Source organism: Diorhabda sublineata, chromosome 5 (genome assembly GCF_026230105.1).
Source record: "Diorhabda sublineata isolate icDioSubl1.1 chromosome 5, icDioSubl1.1, whole genome shotgun sequence".
NCBI lineage: Eukaryota > Metazoa > Arthropoda > Insecta > Coleoptera > Chrysomelidae > Diorhabda > Diorhabda sublineata.
In genome coordinates, this window is record NC_079478.1 from 4,717,441 (window position 1) to 4,735,583 (window position 18,143).

Sequence of the window (18,143 nt, forward strand, 5' to 3'; positions counted from 1 at the left end):
ATTAGTGAAAGTAATCGCAGAAATTATTTAAATTATAATTATAAGTACGATTAGTAAAACGATACAGTATCATAACTGTGGAAATAGTGAAAGCACGAAGCGACCGCTATTACGAATTTCTGAACGTACCCCGTAAATTTTTTTGTAGCCCTGAGCAATAGAATAATTAATATTTTATGTACTAATGATACCGAATTTTATTTTTACCGATGTAGTTACCCTACAATTACATAAAAATAAGCAATTAACCAAATTCCAGGACTGAAAACAAATATTGTGTTGATCGATCTGACTTCTAACTTCTCTAGGTCTAATGGGATTAAAGTAGGCCACCATATCAAGCACAGGTTGACGCTTTAGTGTTACTTTGATAATAGAACGAGCTAGTATTGTAGCTACATTATTGTTATCTATACTTCTTGTATCGATTGAATGTAAGAATGACTTCGGTATCGATTATCTACTACATTTTTTGTGTACGGAAATTGATGTTTTGAACACCTGATTGTGATTTAAAACGAGGTTTCTTGAACTCGACTGAAAATTGAAAGTGGAAATATATGAATACAATAGGAAAGATGGAACGATATATAGTATGTGTATGTTGGAATAAGACATAAACGTATGAATAAATTATTGGGAAGGTTTACTACAAGGAATATTCGGAAATTTAAGAGGTAGGGTGGTTTTAAATTTTGGTCGAAAACAAGTGATAGTTGTTGGATTGAAATAATTTCAAAACAGTAGGCGTAAAATGATTATTTAGAATCTCTTACAGACAAACATTAATTTTTTTATCAAAACAGTCAACTATTTGAAATATTGAAATAAAATTGTTAAATCACGTTGAATTTAGTGGTAAAACGCATTCAATGCTTTTTAATCCAGTTACTTTAGGGTTTCACCTCGGAATTTGAGATAATAAGCTGGAAACTCGTATACAGCTTCATTTCTCAGAAGTCTGATATTATCTGGTGTCTGCGTCGGAAGTTATTCAAGGTCAAAGGTCACGAAAATCGGTTTTTTGCAATTATCTCCGTTTCTATGGTACCAATCACTTCAAGAACTATTATGAAAATTAAAGATAAAAAAATTTGCCACAACTTTTGTCTCAACTTTTTTTCTGTACGCTCAAGCCACATCGAGATAGAAAGCGGAGAACACCCAGCCCTCAGGCATATATACTGTGACCGTGAATCTCCTAGGAAATTAGAAAATATCAATTTCATCTTCATCATCTTCGTTTACCTGCATGATTGTCTCCAAACCTTCTAAAATTTCTGGATCAAATGCAGTTTCTTCCTCGGTATCGTCTTGCAATATAACAGCATTGAGACAAGCTTGCCCATTGCATTGTCCACAAGATAAAGTGCATTGCAAGCCTGATTTGCTGCATTCGCTGCATAAACCACAACCATTTTTACAATTACAAAATATTCTACTGAGTAATTCATCTGGAGCTGGTGGTAATAGTGTAGTTATTGGCTGCAGAAACTTATTTTGGAGCACCCAGCCCCATTCTTGAGGTTCTAAATCATGTCCTAACCATTTTTTGAATTTGGTAATAAACACGAATCATGTGTTGATAAGTTGCTGCACTTGTTGGTGGAAGATTTAGGTTAGGTTAGGTTTATGAAATTTAGTAAATTTAATGAATTGAATATATTTGTGATGACCAATATTATTCTCAGATTTTGGAGCATTATATAATGGTAGTAAGTTGCGTACTCAATTTTCGTATAATTGCTGTACAGGGCAGTTTTCTTGTAGAAAAACTTGAGCCAGTTCGTCGAAATTAACAACGACGGTTGGATTTTTCCGATATTTTTATCCATATTTTCCTGAGCTGGGTATTACTCCAACATCCGCGGACTTCCATTTTGTTTAGTTTTGTTATTTGACTCCCATTAGCTTTTCGGTCTTCCTCTGGGCTGGTTTTCTGAAGGCTTCCATTCTGTTACTTCGTCACTATTTTTCTCATCATGTTCGATTCTATAAATCTGGTAATAGTCTCTTCATTTAACACTTCTCTAATTTCAGCGTTCACTTCAGTTCAGTTCAGGATTTTATATTATCCGTTATCCAACTTTTTTAGCTTATAAGGAGATTTTCTGTTCTTCATATTCAACATTAAAACTCCAATATATTAATAAAAATTACAGTTACATCAAAACTCATTATAAATTTAGATATATTTTATCATTAATGAATTTTTTAAATGAAAACATATAAGATGAATACATCTCTTTCAAGGTACTGTCCTTGGCAGTACTGCACTTATCCCAATATTAAATCCACGACTAAAAACCTTCCCGACAAAATAGTATGTTTAGCAACTCAATGCCCTTCTTCTATCTGTTTTGATTCGGCTTTATCAATTTTTATTTTCCTTGTTTCAATCGAGATTATGAATTTAATATAATTTTATTTTATTATTTCAGACGACATACATGCCCTCACAATCCGGACAATTATAATGATCACCTTCATCCTGAAGGACCTTTCCTCGGCCAACCTAAAGATGATTACAACGCTGTAAAAGGAGAACGTTACCCCACTGTTAAGCCTCAAGATCATTTGAAACCCGAAGGCGATTTTGTTAAACGTCAGCCAGAAGAATGGAAGCCAGCTGAAAGGCCTAAACAGAAAAAACCAGAAGACAATTTAAAACCGGAAGGTGAATTTGAAAGATACAAGCCTGAAGAGTGGAAACCGGGAGATCGAGCTCCTGTGAGAAAACCAGAGGATAATTTGAAACCAGAAGGCGATTTCGAGAAACGTAAACCTGAAAAATGGCAGCCCGGAGATAGACCAGCACCTAAAAAACCAGAAGATAATTTGAGACCAGAAGGAGAATTTGAGAGGCCCGATAAACCTGGATGGCAACCTGCTGAACGACCACAGCAAAAAAGGCCCGAAGATAATTTACGTCCTGAAGGAGATTTCGAAAAACGAACACCAGAAAAATGGAGACCAGGAGATAGATCAGAAATTCGAAAACCCGATGATAATTTAAAACCCGAAGGAGACTTTGAAAGACCTGAACGACCAGAATGGAAACCTGCAGAGCGTCCACAACAAAAAAAACCAGAGGATAACTTGAAACCCGAAGGAGATTTTGAAAAACGTACACCGGAAAAATGGCGTCCAGGTAAATAGACGATTATAATGGTAGAGATGATAAATGAACTTATTATTTTATCACACATTGTATGTCTTTATAGGTGACAGACCTGAAATTAGAAAACCACATGATAACCTGCGGCCAGAAGGAGACTTCGAGAGACCAGAAAAACCTGAATGGAGTCCAGCCGAACGACCAAAGCAAAGAAGACCTGAAGATAATTTGAAACCGGAAGGAGACTTTGAAAAACGAACGCCAGAAAAATGGCGTCCTGGTGACAGACCTGAAGTTAGAAAACCTCAAGATAATTTGAAACCTGAAGGAGACTTTGAAAGGCCTGACAAACCAAGCTGGAGCCCAGCAGAAAGACCACAACAAAAGAGACCTGAAGATAATTTGAGACCAGAAGGCGATTTTGAACGTCCAGAAAAACCTACTTGGTCGCCCACTGAAAGACCTAAACCAAAACGTCCAGAAGATAATCTTAAACCTGAAGGAGAGTTCGAAAAACGCAAACCAGAAGATTGGAAGCCTGCAGAGAAGCCCGTTGTGAAGAAACCGCAAGATAATTTGAGACCAGAGGGAGACTTTACTAGTACCACAACTATCACTGAAGATTATAAGGTATTTACTGCGGACAGAGCCGATATTGTTCGCCGTGAAGATAATCTCATAATTGAAGGAAAGTTCACTGGTAAGTTATTTTTGAATATACTTCTTCTATGATATTATTGCTGATTTCAATGTACTTTTTCACTAGTAACGATAATTTGTTTTTATTTTCTAGATATTACTACAAACAAGACTGACTTCACTGGTGAACTTGTTGTTGTAGAACGCCCGGTAAGAAGAAGAACATGGACAAAAGACGACGTAGATAAATTTTATTCGACTGAAACCCTTGAAACTACTACTACCAGTCAAAATGTTTACAAAAATTATGATGTTACTGATTTTAGTCAAACAATTGTAATTCATCGTGACAATTTAAAACCAGAAGGTCCTTTCTATGGAACTCCAAAATCTAAAGAAGATTACCTTCCCAAAAATGTTGAACGCCCTAAACCAACTAAACCAAAAGATAATCTTAAACCAGAGGGAGAGTTTGAGAAGAGAACACCCGAGAAATTTATTCCTGCTGAAAGACCTAAACAAAGGAAACCTGATGATAATTTAAGACCTGAAGGTGATTTTGAGCGACCAGAGAAAACAGAATGGTCTCCTGCAGAAAGACCGAAACAGAAAAGACCTGAAGATAACCTTAGACCAGAAGGTGATTTCGAGAGACCAGAGAAACCAAAATATAGACCTTCTGAACGTCCAACACCCAAAAAACCTGAAGATAACTTAAGACCAGAGGGAGATTTCGAACGACCAGAAAAACCAGAATGGTCTCCCGTTGAAAGACCGAAACAAAAAAGACCTGAGGATAACCTTAGACCAGAAGGCGACTTCGAGAGACCTGAAAAACCAAAATATAGACCTTCTGAACGTCCAACACCCAAAAAACCTGAGGATAACTTAAGACCAGAGGGAGATTTCGAACGACCAGAAAAACCAGAATGGTCTCCCGTTGAAAGACCGAAACAAAAAAGACCTGAGGATAACCTTAGACCAGAAGGCGATTTCGAGAGACCTGAAAAACCAAAATATAGACCTTCTGAACGTCCAACACCCAAAAAACCTGAAGATAACTTAAGACCAGAGGGAGATTTCGAACGACCAGAAAAACCAGAATGGTCTCCCGTTGAAAGACCGAAACAAAAAAGACCTGAGGATAACCTTAGACCAGAAGGCGATTTCGAGAGACCTGAGAAACCAAAATATAGACCTTCTGAACGTCCAACACCCAAAAAACCTGAGGATAACTTAAGACCAGAGGGAGATTTCGAACGACCAGAAAAACCAGAATGGTCTCCCGTTGAAAGACCGAAACAAAAAAGACCTGAAGATAACCTTAGACCAGAAGGTGATTTCGAGAGGCCCGAGAAACCAAAATATAGACCTTCTGAACGTCCAACACCCAAAAAGCCTGAAGATAACTTAAGACCAGAGGGAGATTTCGAACGACCAGAAAAACCAGAATGGTCTCCCGTTGAAAGACCGAAACAGAAGAGACCTGAGGATAACCTTAGACCAGAAGGCGATTTCGAGAGACCTGAGAAACCAAAATATAGACCTTCTGAACGTCCAACACCCAAAAAACCTGAGGATAACTTAAGGCCAGAAGGAGATTTCGAACGCCCAGAAAAACCAGAATGGTCTCCCGTTGAAAGACCGAAACAGAAAAGACCTGAAGATAACCTTAGACCAGAAGGTGATTTCGAGAGACCCGAGAAACCAAAATATAGACCTTCTGAACGTCCAACACCCAAAAAGCCTGAAGATAACTTAAGACCAGAGGGAGATTTCGAACGACCAGAAAAACCAGAATGGTCTCCCGTTGAAAGACCGAAACAGAAAAGACCTGAAGATAACCTTAGACCAGAAGGCGATTTCGAGAGACCTGAGAAACCAAAATATAGACCTTCTGAACGTCCAACACCCAAAAAACCTGAGGATAACTTAAGACCAGAGGGAGATTTCGAACGACCAGAAAAACCAGAATGGTCTCCCGTTGAAAGACCGAAACAGAAGAGACCTGAAGATAACCTTAGACCAGAAGGCGATTTCGAGAGACCTGAGAAACCAAAATATAGACCTTCTGAACGTACAACACCCAAAAAACCCGAGGATAACTTAAGACCAGAGGGAGATTTCGAACGACCAGAAAAACCAGAATATAAATCAGTTGAAAGACCCAAACAAAAACGACCACAAGATAATCTCCGACCAGAAGGTGACTTTGAAAGACCTTCTCCAACCAAAGTTGGCCCAGCTGAAAGAAGAACTCCCATAAAACATGACGATAACTTAAGACCAGAAGGAGATTTCGAACGACCCGAAAAACCAAAATACAGGCCCACAGAAAGACCTACTGCCAAACGTCCAGAAGATAACTTGCATCCAGAAGGTGACTTTGAACGCCCTGAGAAACCTGGTTATGTTCCAGCAGAAAGACCCAAACAAAAACGACCAGAGGATAATCTCCGTCCTGAAGGCGATTTTGAAAGACCTACGCCTCACAAAGTGGGTCCAGCTGAACGTAGAACTCCCATAAAACATGACGATAACTTAAGACCAGAAGGAGATTTTGAACGGCCTGAAAAACCAAAATACAGGCCCACAGAAAGACCTACTGCCAAACGTCCAGAAGATAACTTGCATCCAGAAGGTGACTTTGAACGCCCTGAGAAACCTGGTTATGTTCCAGCAGAAAGACCCAAACAAAAACGACCAGAGGATAATCTCCGTCCTGAAGGCGATTTTGAAAGACCTACGCCTCACAAAGTGGGTCCAGCTGAACGTAGAACTCCCATAAAACATGACGATAACTTAAGACCAGAAGGAGATTTTGAACGGCCTGAAAAACCAAAATACAGGTCCACAGAAAGACCTACTGCTAAACGTCCAGAAGATAACTTGCATCCAGAAGGTGACTTTGAACGCCCGGAGAAACCGAGTTATGTTCCAGCAGAAAGACCCAAACAAAAACGACCAGAGGATAATCTCCGTCCTGAAGGCGATTTTGAGAGACCTACGCCTCACAAAGTGGGTCCAGCTGAACGTAGAACTCCCATAAAACATGACGATAACTTAAGACCAGAAGGAAATTTTGAACGACCTGAAAAACCAAAATACAGGCCCACAGAAAGACCTACTGCTAAACGTCCAGAAGATAACTTGCATCCAGAAGGTGACTTTGAACGCCCGGAGAAACCGGGTTATGTTCCAGCAGAAAGACCCAAACAAAAACGACCAGAGGATAATCTCCGTCCTGAAGGTGATTTTGAGAGACCTTCTCCAACCAAAGTTGGCCCAGCTGAAAGAAGAACTCCCATAAAACATGACGATAACTTAAGACCAGAAGGAGATTTCGAACGACCTGAAAAACCAAAATACAGGCCTACAGAAAGACCTACTGCCAAACGTCCAGAAGATAACTTGCATCCAGAAGGTGACTTTGAACGCCCGGAGAAACCTGGTTATGTTCCAGCAGAAAGACCCAAACAAAAACGACCAGAGGATAATCTCCGTCCTGAAGGCGATTTTGAAAGACCTACACCCCACAAGGTGGGTCCAGCTGAACGTAGGACACCCATAAAACACGACGACAATTTAAGACCAGAAGGAGATTTCGAACGACCCGAAAAACCAAAATACAGGCCCACAGAAAGACCTACTGCTAAACGTCCAGAAGATAACTTGCATCCAGAAGGTGACTTTGAACGTCCTTCCAAACCAGGTTATATACCTACTGAAAGGCCTAAACAAAAACGACCAGAAGATAATCTTCGTCCAGAAGGAGATTTCGAAAGACCATCACCAACAAAAGTTGGACCTGCTGAGCGTAGAACTCCTATTAAACACGATGATAACCTGCGCCCAGAAGGAGATTTTGACCGTCCGGAAAAACCAAAATATAAACCAGCAGAAAGACCAATAGCTAAAAAGCCTGAGGATAATTTGAAACCCGAAGGAGAATTTGAACGTCCAGATATAATAGAAGTGGGTCCTGCCGAATTAAGAAAGCCGATAAAGCATCATGACAACTTAAAACCTGAAGGTGACATGACAATTAGCAGAAAAGACGATTACAAAATTGTAAAAGGAGAAAGAGTTGAGATTGTTAAGCACGAAGATAATCTGAAAATGGAAGGCGAATGGGATATCAGACGAAGAGACGATTATTCCAAATTAGAAGTGAATAAAAGAAACGAGATAATAAAACACGAGGATAATCTCAGAATGGAAGGTGAATGGGATATACGCAGAAGGGATGATTATAGCAAAACGACTATTACTGACCGTACGCAAGTTATTAGACGTGAAGATAATTTAAGAGTTGAAGGCGAATTCACAGATTTACGTTCCAGAGATGACTATAAAGTAGTTAGAGGAGACAAATGTGAAATTATAAGACACGAAGATAACCTAAAAATGGTTGGAGAGTTCAATGAATATAGAAAACGCGATGAATACTCAACTGGCTTCCAAAAAACCGAAATTATACGTCATGAAGATAATTTGCACCCAGAAGGCGATTTTGAGCGTCCTGATAAACCCAAATATCAACCGGCGGAAAGACCTACTCCTAAAAAGCCTCAAGATAATTTAAAACCAGAAGGTGAGTTTGAGCGTCCTACTCCAACTAAGGTTGGGCCAGGAGAAAGAAGAACTCCAATTAGACACCATGATAACTTGCATCCCGAAGGCGATTTTGAAAGACCTCACAAGCCAGGTTGGAGTCCTTCAGAAAGACCTACTCCTAAGAAGCCTCAAGATAATTTAAAACCAGAAGGTGAGTTTGAGCGGCCTACACCATCTAAGGTTGGACCGGGAGAAAGAAGAACTCCAATTAGACACCATGATAACTTGCATCCCGAAGGAGATTTTGAAAGACCACATAAGACAGATTGGAGTCCCGCAGAAAGACCCACTCCTAAAAAGCCTCAAGACAATCTCCGACCAGAAGGTGATTTTGATAGGAGAACTGTATCAAAAGTAGGACCTGCAGAACGAAGAACTCCTATTAAACATCCAGATAATTTAAAACCTGAAGGAGATTTCGACAGACCAGATTCGGTTAAATATCAACCCGCCGAAAGACCCACACCTAAGAAGCCTCAAGATAACTTACGCCCAGAAGGAGACTTTGAAAAACCAGTTACACCAAAATATGGCCCGGGTGATCGAGCAGATATTGTAAAACATCCTGATAATCTTAAGCCAGAAGGTGAGTTCTTTGGATCCCCCAAAAATAAAGAAGAATTCAAACCAACAAGAGGAGATAGAGCTCCTGTTAAGAAACCTCAAGATAATTTGAAGATTACTGGCGAATTCCAAGATACCACTGTCGCCAAATCACAATATACAGTAGTAAGAGGAGAGAGGGCAGAAATAAAGAAACACGAGGATCATCTTAGAGTTGGAAGTGGCAAAATGGAAACACACACCACAACACACGACAGTTTTGATAAGACTGTAAAAGTTTCCCCTAGTCGTCAAATAATAAATAAAAATAAATATATGGAATCTCACATTACGCTTGGTAACGATGTTACGAATATGCAAACAACCAATCAAAGCAATTATAAAACTTACACGAGAAAAGTAGATCGAAAGACTGTTAATAATAATATTATTAATGATGTAGTTGAAAGACACACTACACAAGTCAAGAAAGTTGTGAACGATGACTCTGTTACTAAGAAAGATGTTAAAACTCTTCAAAAATTTCATACTGATGTATCTACTGATACAAAGACCGACGGTAGCGTTACCAGAACTATAAAAACTACTACAGTAACTACCAACGGTGTACAACAGGCTAACGAACATTCGGAACGTCATTTGAAACAAACAGCAGTAAATGAAATCAAAAAATCTTCATCTCAAACCCACGTAAGACAATCAAACATTCAAAAATCTTCCTCGCAGGTTATAGTTAATCAGACTGGCCACATAGAATTTTCAAATAATGACGTTTCAAGTAGAACTTCACATCATAAAAAGAACACTCTTACATCAGAGGAAATAAATAATCAAATATTACATCGTAAAGGTATCCATACATCGACAGAAGCTCTGCACGCTACCAGTTCATCTGCCTTGGACATGCGCAAATCGGTTTGTAACCTTCATGATCAAGGTAGAACAGTAGTGAACACGGAAAGGCACAGTTTAAGCTCAATGCACCGTTCGAATCAAGAATCAAACGTATCGAACAGACGCAGTTTACAACATCAACATGTTTATCAAATGGTCGAACGACCAGAGAAAATTATTAGAAAAGATAATTTATCTGTTGGAGGCCATTTCTATGGACAATCTGAAGCGAGATCTTATGGCGACTTTACGAAACAACAGAATATTCATAAAATAGAACGAGTAACAAGACGATCGAACGTTTCTAATATCACTTTGGGCGATACAAATACCCAGATAGTTACTTCTTACAAAAAAGAATATTCTCCTAGAAACATTGGACCTTGTCCTGCTGTATTGGTAGATGCACCTAAAGGGCCTTTTAAACATACCAGGGATACAAAATCCCACAAATTCTATTTGCCCGTGGTAACCAAATAAGATTCCATGACTACATTCCCAAGTTTGAATGTGATTATATACATTTTTTTTTGTATTCATAAACTTTTTTGTAGCTTATGGTATAGGAACTATACACATATTATATTCATCGCTTCGGAAAAAATTGTAATTAATATTTTTATATGATTAACTTTTTCAGCTTTACAATAAACAACTTACAATATTTTGTGTAATAAATTTTTTTTTGTTTTGATCTAATGTATTTTTTAGTTTCATACCTTACTTCTCAGACTCCAGTACTTCTTTACTAATGTAAAGCTGTAACCTTGGAGTTAATTATTCATTTATTAGAAACACCATCAAATAGGGGAACTTATATGATGTGTGAGGTGTGTAACATCAATTATCAATAACTGTAAACCCGAATATGCAATAAAATTATATCCACAATTTTGTAACATTTCTTTATTGTGTAGACTTGTAGATCCTCATGTGTTCATACATTTATCAGAATAGTTTATTAATAATTAAATTACTTAACACATTCAAACTAGATATTCAAGTACAAGGATATTGAAATTCCTCTCGTCTTAAATAATGTCATTTTCATGAAAGTGAACCAAATTTTTTAATGGAAGTATTGTACTAAAACAGAATAATAAGAAACAATGTAAAAAAAACCGAAATTCAAGTGAATATGATAAAAAATTTTATATATAAATAAACAATCGCTTTTACACTTGAATGTACGAAATTTTGTGAATAAAACTTAGTGTGCGTTCACATTGGGGACGCTCAAGGGGTGAACGTCGAGCGATGCCGTTTTTGAGATGTCATCGCGCGTGTTGTCCTGTTCAAATTGGTTAAGCGTCGTTTTATTTATTTCCTAGCTTTCGAACCAAAAGGACATAATGAATTTGTTATCCAAACGATTATTACTTATAGAAAGTACACGACTGCGAAGACTAATTTTAAAGAAAAGCAAAAAAATACAAGGCGTTAATGAACTTGATAGAAATAGACTTGCTTATGGCGAATTCCATCACCTTTATCATGACCTTCGCAGTGATTCAATGAGATTTTTCCAGTTTTTAAGAACTGTGGAAACGTTTGATTACATTCTGGGAAAAATCAAGCATCGACTTCAAAAGAAAACAACTATCATTCCAAAGGGCCGCCTTGGTTTGAATAGATTGGTCGCACTCCATACTGAATAAAAATATAAACATTGAGCGCACCACAAAGGCGATACCGCTCAAAAAAACGAACAAGATCGAAGCTCGAGCGGTGGTCTTTTGCAGTGTGAATACATTCATTTAAAGTCTACAGCCAGAAAGATTTTTTAGCACCGCTGGAACGGCATCGCTCGATGCTCACCGCTTGAGCGTTGCCAATGTGAACGCCCATTTAGATGCCTTGTTCTAAAACAGTCGCTCTAAAACTCTGTTTTTCCTAATCGCTTCAACTACTACAGTTATTAGCGAAAAAGACTCACTCACATTACTGTACATGTTATAAATAAAAAATATTTAAAATACCATACATAAGCCAGGGTCCTTTAAATAACCAATTATATTTTCTACATTTATGTTTTCACCTATAATCTCTGCTACATTCACTGAAATATCTTCTTTCTTGTGTCTTCATATTGTATATACTCAGTTAAAGTTTATTTATCAAAGAAAAAAGGTGAACCAAAACAATGATCAGAGCGTAATCAGCACGTGAACATCCCGGGAAAAACGCGACGTGGCATCGTTACTGGTCCAAATCAGTGACACTATAATATACCACAAATAAAAAGCCGCGTGGGAGGGGCGAGCGCCGCATCACTGAAAAGCCGTTAGGTCAGGTGTCCATATATATTCCGCTTAAGATGAAATCTGCATTAATCGAAAAACTAAAGTTGGTACTATACGATGCGTCCAACGTTTGCGGCAACATTCGATTTCCAATGTTGGTTGAACATATTTTTTTAATCCTCTTATAATGCTTTGAAAAATTTATATCTGATGGCTGCATTCCAAGTTTTGGACTTTGCAGAACTTTTTATCGAGAAATTAAAAGTAATAAATATGAGGTTTTCGAATTGGTTGGATCTGTATAATATCATTCGCCAAATATAGTGTTAAAGTGATTAAATTAAACATAGACAAAGTTTTTCTCAGTTTTAATTACATCTTATTGGTTTATCAAATTATTTATTGCTTCGTTTATTGCGTCAATTGAATTTTGTAAAGGTCCTTTGGTGACGTTTTGAACTATTCCAAGTATAAGTGGGTGTAAAAATGTTGTGATAACCGAGGTCATAGCATTAGTTACCCAGTCAACCAAACCTTCTCCCGAAAATTTGATGGATATTTTTCTGAAACAATTAAACAGTATCTGACTCTAATTCCTACTGAAAGCGTAAGCAAAATACACCATAAGCTGAAAAATCTCACCCTGTGTCCATGATATTAAAATAATCAAGTGCCACATGATACGTGTGGAAATCAAAACTAAGCGCCGATTCTATTTTTACATGTTCCACTTTTCCCTCTACTTCTCCTCGTATCGTCATTAAAGGTAATTCAGTAACATAGTCGTAAGTGAACTAAAACAGAATATTTTTATTGAATATAATAATTAATGAATAAGTATTAGTATTTATTTTTCAGAGAGCTACAAAAGCCTTTTCAGTTTTTTGCATAACCTCCTAATCGTAAATTTTCGCGAAAGACTTCAGCCACTTTATTTACTATCAAGAATATCGTCCACTGTAAACGAAAAAAAAACATTAAAAATATTATTAAAAAGTCTAAAAACTAACAACGTAACAAATTATCGGTGTTTCTAGTTGGTTCTTTGGAATTTTCCACTCATTCCATGAGGTGTCTAATAACTTCTTGTATTCTTTGTTGGAGGGAGGAGCTGCAGACGCTAGGAACGCTTTTAGGCGGAATTTGGCTTCCTTTTCCTCACTTCCTGCCCCGGGGAGATGTCTACAATGTTCATTTTCATCTTGATCCCTGTGAAAGATGGAGCTTCCCAAGTCAGGTGCGAATTACGCTGAAAGAACAGGTTTAAGATGTCTTCGCATCGCGGCGGTAGACTTCTACAACTTATGCATGAAGAAGATGCTACACAGTATGCAAAAATGTATTGATCTAAACAACGATTATGTCGAAAAATAGAGAGAAGTCCAAGCTTTCCAAAAATATATTATACAATGTCAATAAACATTTTTTTCATTGTGAAAATTTGTTGGAATTTTATTTTATAGACAAACCTCGTATATTATTTCTTCAATTAATATTTTTGAGTCCGTTTCGACTAGTCATTTTGCTGCTATTTTCATAGTATTTATAGTGGAACATGGATCTCGAATAATACATTTAATTTTAGTTTTGTTTTAAATCGAGAAACACTGCCAAAGAATCTTACGAAATGTTAAAATATATTTATGGATATAATAAAGTTATTATGAACAGGGCCGGATTAAGATTTATAAGGCCCGGGGCTAAAATAATGACGGGGCCCCCTTAAGGAATTCGAAAACCCGGAAAAATTCACAAAATAATATCAATACGTTAGATTTGTGGTATCAACACATCAAAAAATACAGAATGATTTCCAAATGATGGGGCCCTCTTGGACCTGGGGCCCGGGGATATAGCCCCCCCCCAAGCACCTAGCTTAATCCGGCCCTGATTATGAAGATTATTCACAAGTGTGCAAAAAGTGGACAAATTTGTTCATTTAACCAGACTAAATCAAAACTTCATTTGATGATTTGGAAAGGAGTGTGCCATACTTTTGACCGATGAAGATCGTCTTCATGCAAATCTGAATTCCATTGCCCAATTGATAATAGTGATCTATGGTAAAATAAAAATACAGTTTTTAATGAAAAACATCAAGATCATAGTTATTGTTTTTATTATTGTGAGAACATAATGCCTTCAGAGTTTGCTCAAGAAGGACAACAACTAGGGGGTACCAGAATATTTGTAAAAGAATGTGCAAAAAAAGATCTGAAAATGAAGTTTTCGTCTTCATCATGATAATGAACTGAACAGAAGATTCATAAACTTTTGTATTCTTATATGCCTATCTATTCAGCAGATTTAACACCATATGATTTCTCTCAAAAAGAAAGGAGACAACTAGAAGTTGTGGCTGCAAGGTTAGGATAAGTGGATTGCTAGTAAGTGCGGATTAATTGAAAAATCATATGTCCAACATTTCATTTAGACAATAAACTCTACGTGGTTAAAAAATATATTTCGTTACCTGTAAAAATTCAAATTGAATGGCGAAATTCAGCTCCAATTTTTTTTCAGCTGAACTGTATGATAATTCAATATCTCTATATCTCGATATAGTAGACAAATCACGCAACCATCCTTTATCAATCGTGATTTTTCCTAATATAAGAAGCTAAAAATTACAACATATGTAAACATGTGAGATTAAAAAGTATTTTGGTACATTGATTATATTTTGAGAGTTATGTAAACAAAATCAATAAATCATTAAAACACAAAAAGAGTTCATTGAAAGAAAATATAGGACGCTTATCAACTCACACAGCTGTTTAAATAAGAATTTCACCTTCTTTATATTCAACAGGGTATATTACGCTCTTTTATTAATCTGTATTCGGTACTCTTTTGAGAAATTCCCGCCTCTTATCATATAGTTCTTTTTTCACACAGAAAAGCCTCAGTAAACATTACACATATTCACCAGCTGATTACTGCTTGAAAGATTTGATCCCCTGGAGTCTTCTGGTCAAGTTTAGTATGGAAGGTTCCTACCGTGTCAGCTAGACTAACAAATGAAGAGATACTAAGGCGTGTTAATAAATAACGAGAAATCTTTGAAATTATTTAAAAAAAGAAAACGACACACTTAGAGCATATAATTCAAAATACGTATTATCAATTCCTTTACCTATTGAGGGAAAGATCAAAAGCCGAGGAAGGTTTGGAAGAAGAAAAAAGTCTTGGTAGCGAAATATCAGACAATAGACGGGAAAAAAATGGAGAAATAATGGAAAATATTATCGCAAACATCCATTAATTAATTGCATTAGAAGAAAAAGAAGTAAGGTTAATAGTATTTATTTGATTTTGACTATGTAACAAACCATTTCATAGAATATAAGTTCTTCATCATCTAGGTATACTTTCACGTAATTGTAATGAAATTTATTTACTTTACCCCGAGCGTTAGATATAATTTGTAATATTTACAATGTTCTATTAGACAGGACTCAATTTCATGACAATAATTTCAATTTTTGTACATGTTCATAATGCAAAAACTCACGCTTAAGGTTTCGTCTGGTAGTTCTGCTGGATCGTAGCCATCGAATATTATATCTTGAGCTAGATTTTCTAGAATTTCATCAAAATAGTCGTTTAAATTAGCCACGATACCTGCCTTACTTCTAAAAAGGTAATCACACAAATTTATTATTCAATTCACTTATAAATCAAATTACAGACACAGCTTTTTAAGTCATATGAAGTATACTGAGAAAAATCTACACAGAACAGCGTTGATTGGGAAATCTGAGAAAACAACTTATCTATGTCAAAATGACGGCCGTGGGGTAAACAATCGACTCTCTCGTATGTACTCGTGTTAACTATTTTGGATTTTTTCCGTGAGTTCTGTTGTTTTGCATCATTTTTCTTTTGTTTTATGGTCTTAAGAAAACTTTTTAAAAACGTTTCAGTAAAATTAATGCAGCGAAAACTGAATATTTTTTGTTTTTTTAGTCAGTAAGCTTTTAAGCATTTCACACAAATTTAGGAAACTTAGTTTTTAGTTTAGTTTAGTTTTTAGTTTATACTATGGCATCTTAAAGGTACAAGGACAAATTCATAGCTTTAAGTGGAATTGACCACTTTTTAGACTTTATTTTCTATTTACTTACACTAATGTAAACACTGCTTAGTTGAAAAAAAAGCAAAACCACGTTTCCGGTGGGAAATTTTGCACTTTTTTAAGTAGCAACTATATAAGAAGCAATAAAACTGATAATAATATCTAAAATCCAATAAATAACTTCAAAACCACACAAAAACTTACGGCAAAAGCATTTGTTTATCCTACGGCAGCCATTTTAAAAGAGGCTTTAGCTGATTTTGACATATCGGTAGATTGCTCAAAATGAAACGTTTATCAATGATCCTATAAGATGCAAATTAGTGACAGACAACAAAATCATCAAATCACAATTTAAATATATAAATAGTTTTAATCTGAATGATTGGTTGGTTGTTTCAATTCCATATTATTGATCAGGCATATTTCAAAAGAAGACCATCAAAAGAATACGCAAACCATTAGTAGAGGAAGTGCTGTGCTAGGAGTATAAAGTCTGGATTATAAATGAGGTTATTGACTAAAGAAACGGACTATCTAAAGTGAAATGCAAAAAGAAAACGAAAGGAAATGAAGAGATTAGAGCCTGAATGGAGCAAATACGCGGACTATGGATATTTGGCAATAGAAACAAAGGCAACTATTTGAGTAATATAAAAAACATGAAATCTGGAATTAAAGACACCAATAATTAAATCATCGTGAAATGAAATTAATTAGTAATTAGCAATTAGCAATTATAACTAAAATGATAAATATATTTTTCTTTATGACAAAAAATACCGAACAGTAACACATAATTTACCTTTTTTTGTGGAGTGAACTTATGGTAGTGTTCAATAGTTTCATGAATAGGTCTGATTCTACATCTTGTACATTTTCTTTTGTAAATAAATTGTGTGAAGTATCAATTTCTTCACTTTTCAATAGACAAAAGCAACTCAACAATATTAGAAACTTCATTATCAAATATTGAACCGATTCATGTAATGATCCTCTATATATTATCCAAGTAAGTACTTCAGTAACAAAAATACGGAATACAATAAAAAATTTGAATATTTATCTAATGTTAGTAGATTACAACATTTTTCTGAATAATTGGAACCTATTGAAACTTGTGAAACTTTCAAAGCAATACTAGAACTATATCAAAATATATTAATATTAATTAATAATGTCAGGATAGTTCTCAAAACGTTTTGTTTTTAAGACTTTATCATTATTACTTTAGTATATTATCGGGAAGAAAAGCGTGAAATCCAATTTGAGACATTTTTCAAAACAATTTCGAGATCTACTATTATAAAATGGATCGAAGAAGCAAGATGAAACTTTGTGTAAAATTAATTAAGACTTGTCACTAAAGCGTGCACAAAGATTTTTGCTAACGCACTCTATTATATGAGTCAAAGAGCATAGGGAAAGCTATGTACCTCAAAATTATCTATATTTTATTTAAATATTTGTTTTCATTTCTAGGTTGCTTTATTTTTAATCGGAACGACCGGAAAGTCAAAATGTTCGATTGTGGACGTACAGGTTTTGACAGAAGCATAATTCAAAATATTTGCAATTCATTTCATTGTAAAAATATGTATATAAATAGGGTTATACTTTGTTCTCAATGTAATAGAAAAAAAAACCTCTAGGACATGAAAAGGTCAAAGCATATTCTTCCTTCTGTCTCTTTTTATTATGTTTGCTTTGCACTCGATTGAATCTAACCTCTTAATAATCAATAAGGATCTTCAAACCATGTTATTCACTATGGCGTTCACGAGAGGGCAGTTTTAAGTTGGATATGTGGATATTTAGAGTCCCTAATGGGAGAAAATCGGGTAATTGTCTAAAAATCATCGCCCACCCCCTATCAACTTAGGGAGGTAATTACAATATATGGAAAATGGAATCAACCCTCGGTCATTGTTTTGTTGGGTTAGGTTAGGTTAGGTTAGGTTAGATTAGGTTATGTTAGGTTCTACTCAAG

General features: G+C 36.0%; 2 protein-coding genes across 3 annotated transcripts in view; one reads left to right on the forward strand and one right to left on the reverse strand.

The window, feature by feature from the left end:
• LOC130443721 (titin) overlaps nucleotides 1-10,723 on the forward strand; it is a 42,517-nt gene extending 31,794 nt beyond the window's left edge. For both annotated transcript variants that reach the window (XM_056778480.1, XM_056778479.1), the window contains 3 exons: nucleotides 2,442-3,151; nucleotides 3,225-3,818; nucleotides 3,912-10,723. In XM_056778480.1, the coding sequence (XP_056634458.1) occupies nucleotides 2,442-3,151; nucleotides 3,225-3,818; nucleotides 3,912-10,312 (7,705 nt within the window). In that variant the 3' untranslated portion in view covers nucleotides 10,313-10,723. The remainder of the gene's footprint in view (nucleotides 1-2,441; nucleotides 3,152-3,224; nucleotides 3,819-3,911) is intronic.
• A 1,731-nt stretch (nucleotides 10,724-12,454) lies between these two features.
• Nucleotides 12,455-17,429, reverse strand: LOC130444374 (uncharacterized). Its single transcript, XM_056779468.1, has 5 exons — nucleotides 17,383-17,429; nucleotides 15,590-15,710; nucleotides 14,549-14,695; nucleotides 12,718-12,869; nucleotides 12,455-12,638 (listed from the first exon to the last, which is right to left on the reverse strand). The coding sequence occupies exons 1-5, from the start codon at nucleotides 17,427-17,429 to the stop codon at nucleotides 12,455-12,457; spliced, it is 651 nt and encodes a 216-aa protein (XP_056635446.1).
• Nucleotides 17,430-18,143: the final 714 nt, after the last annotated feature.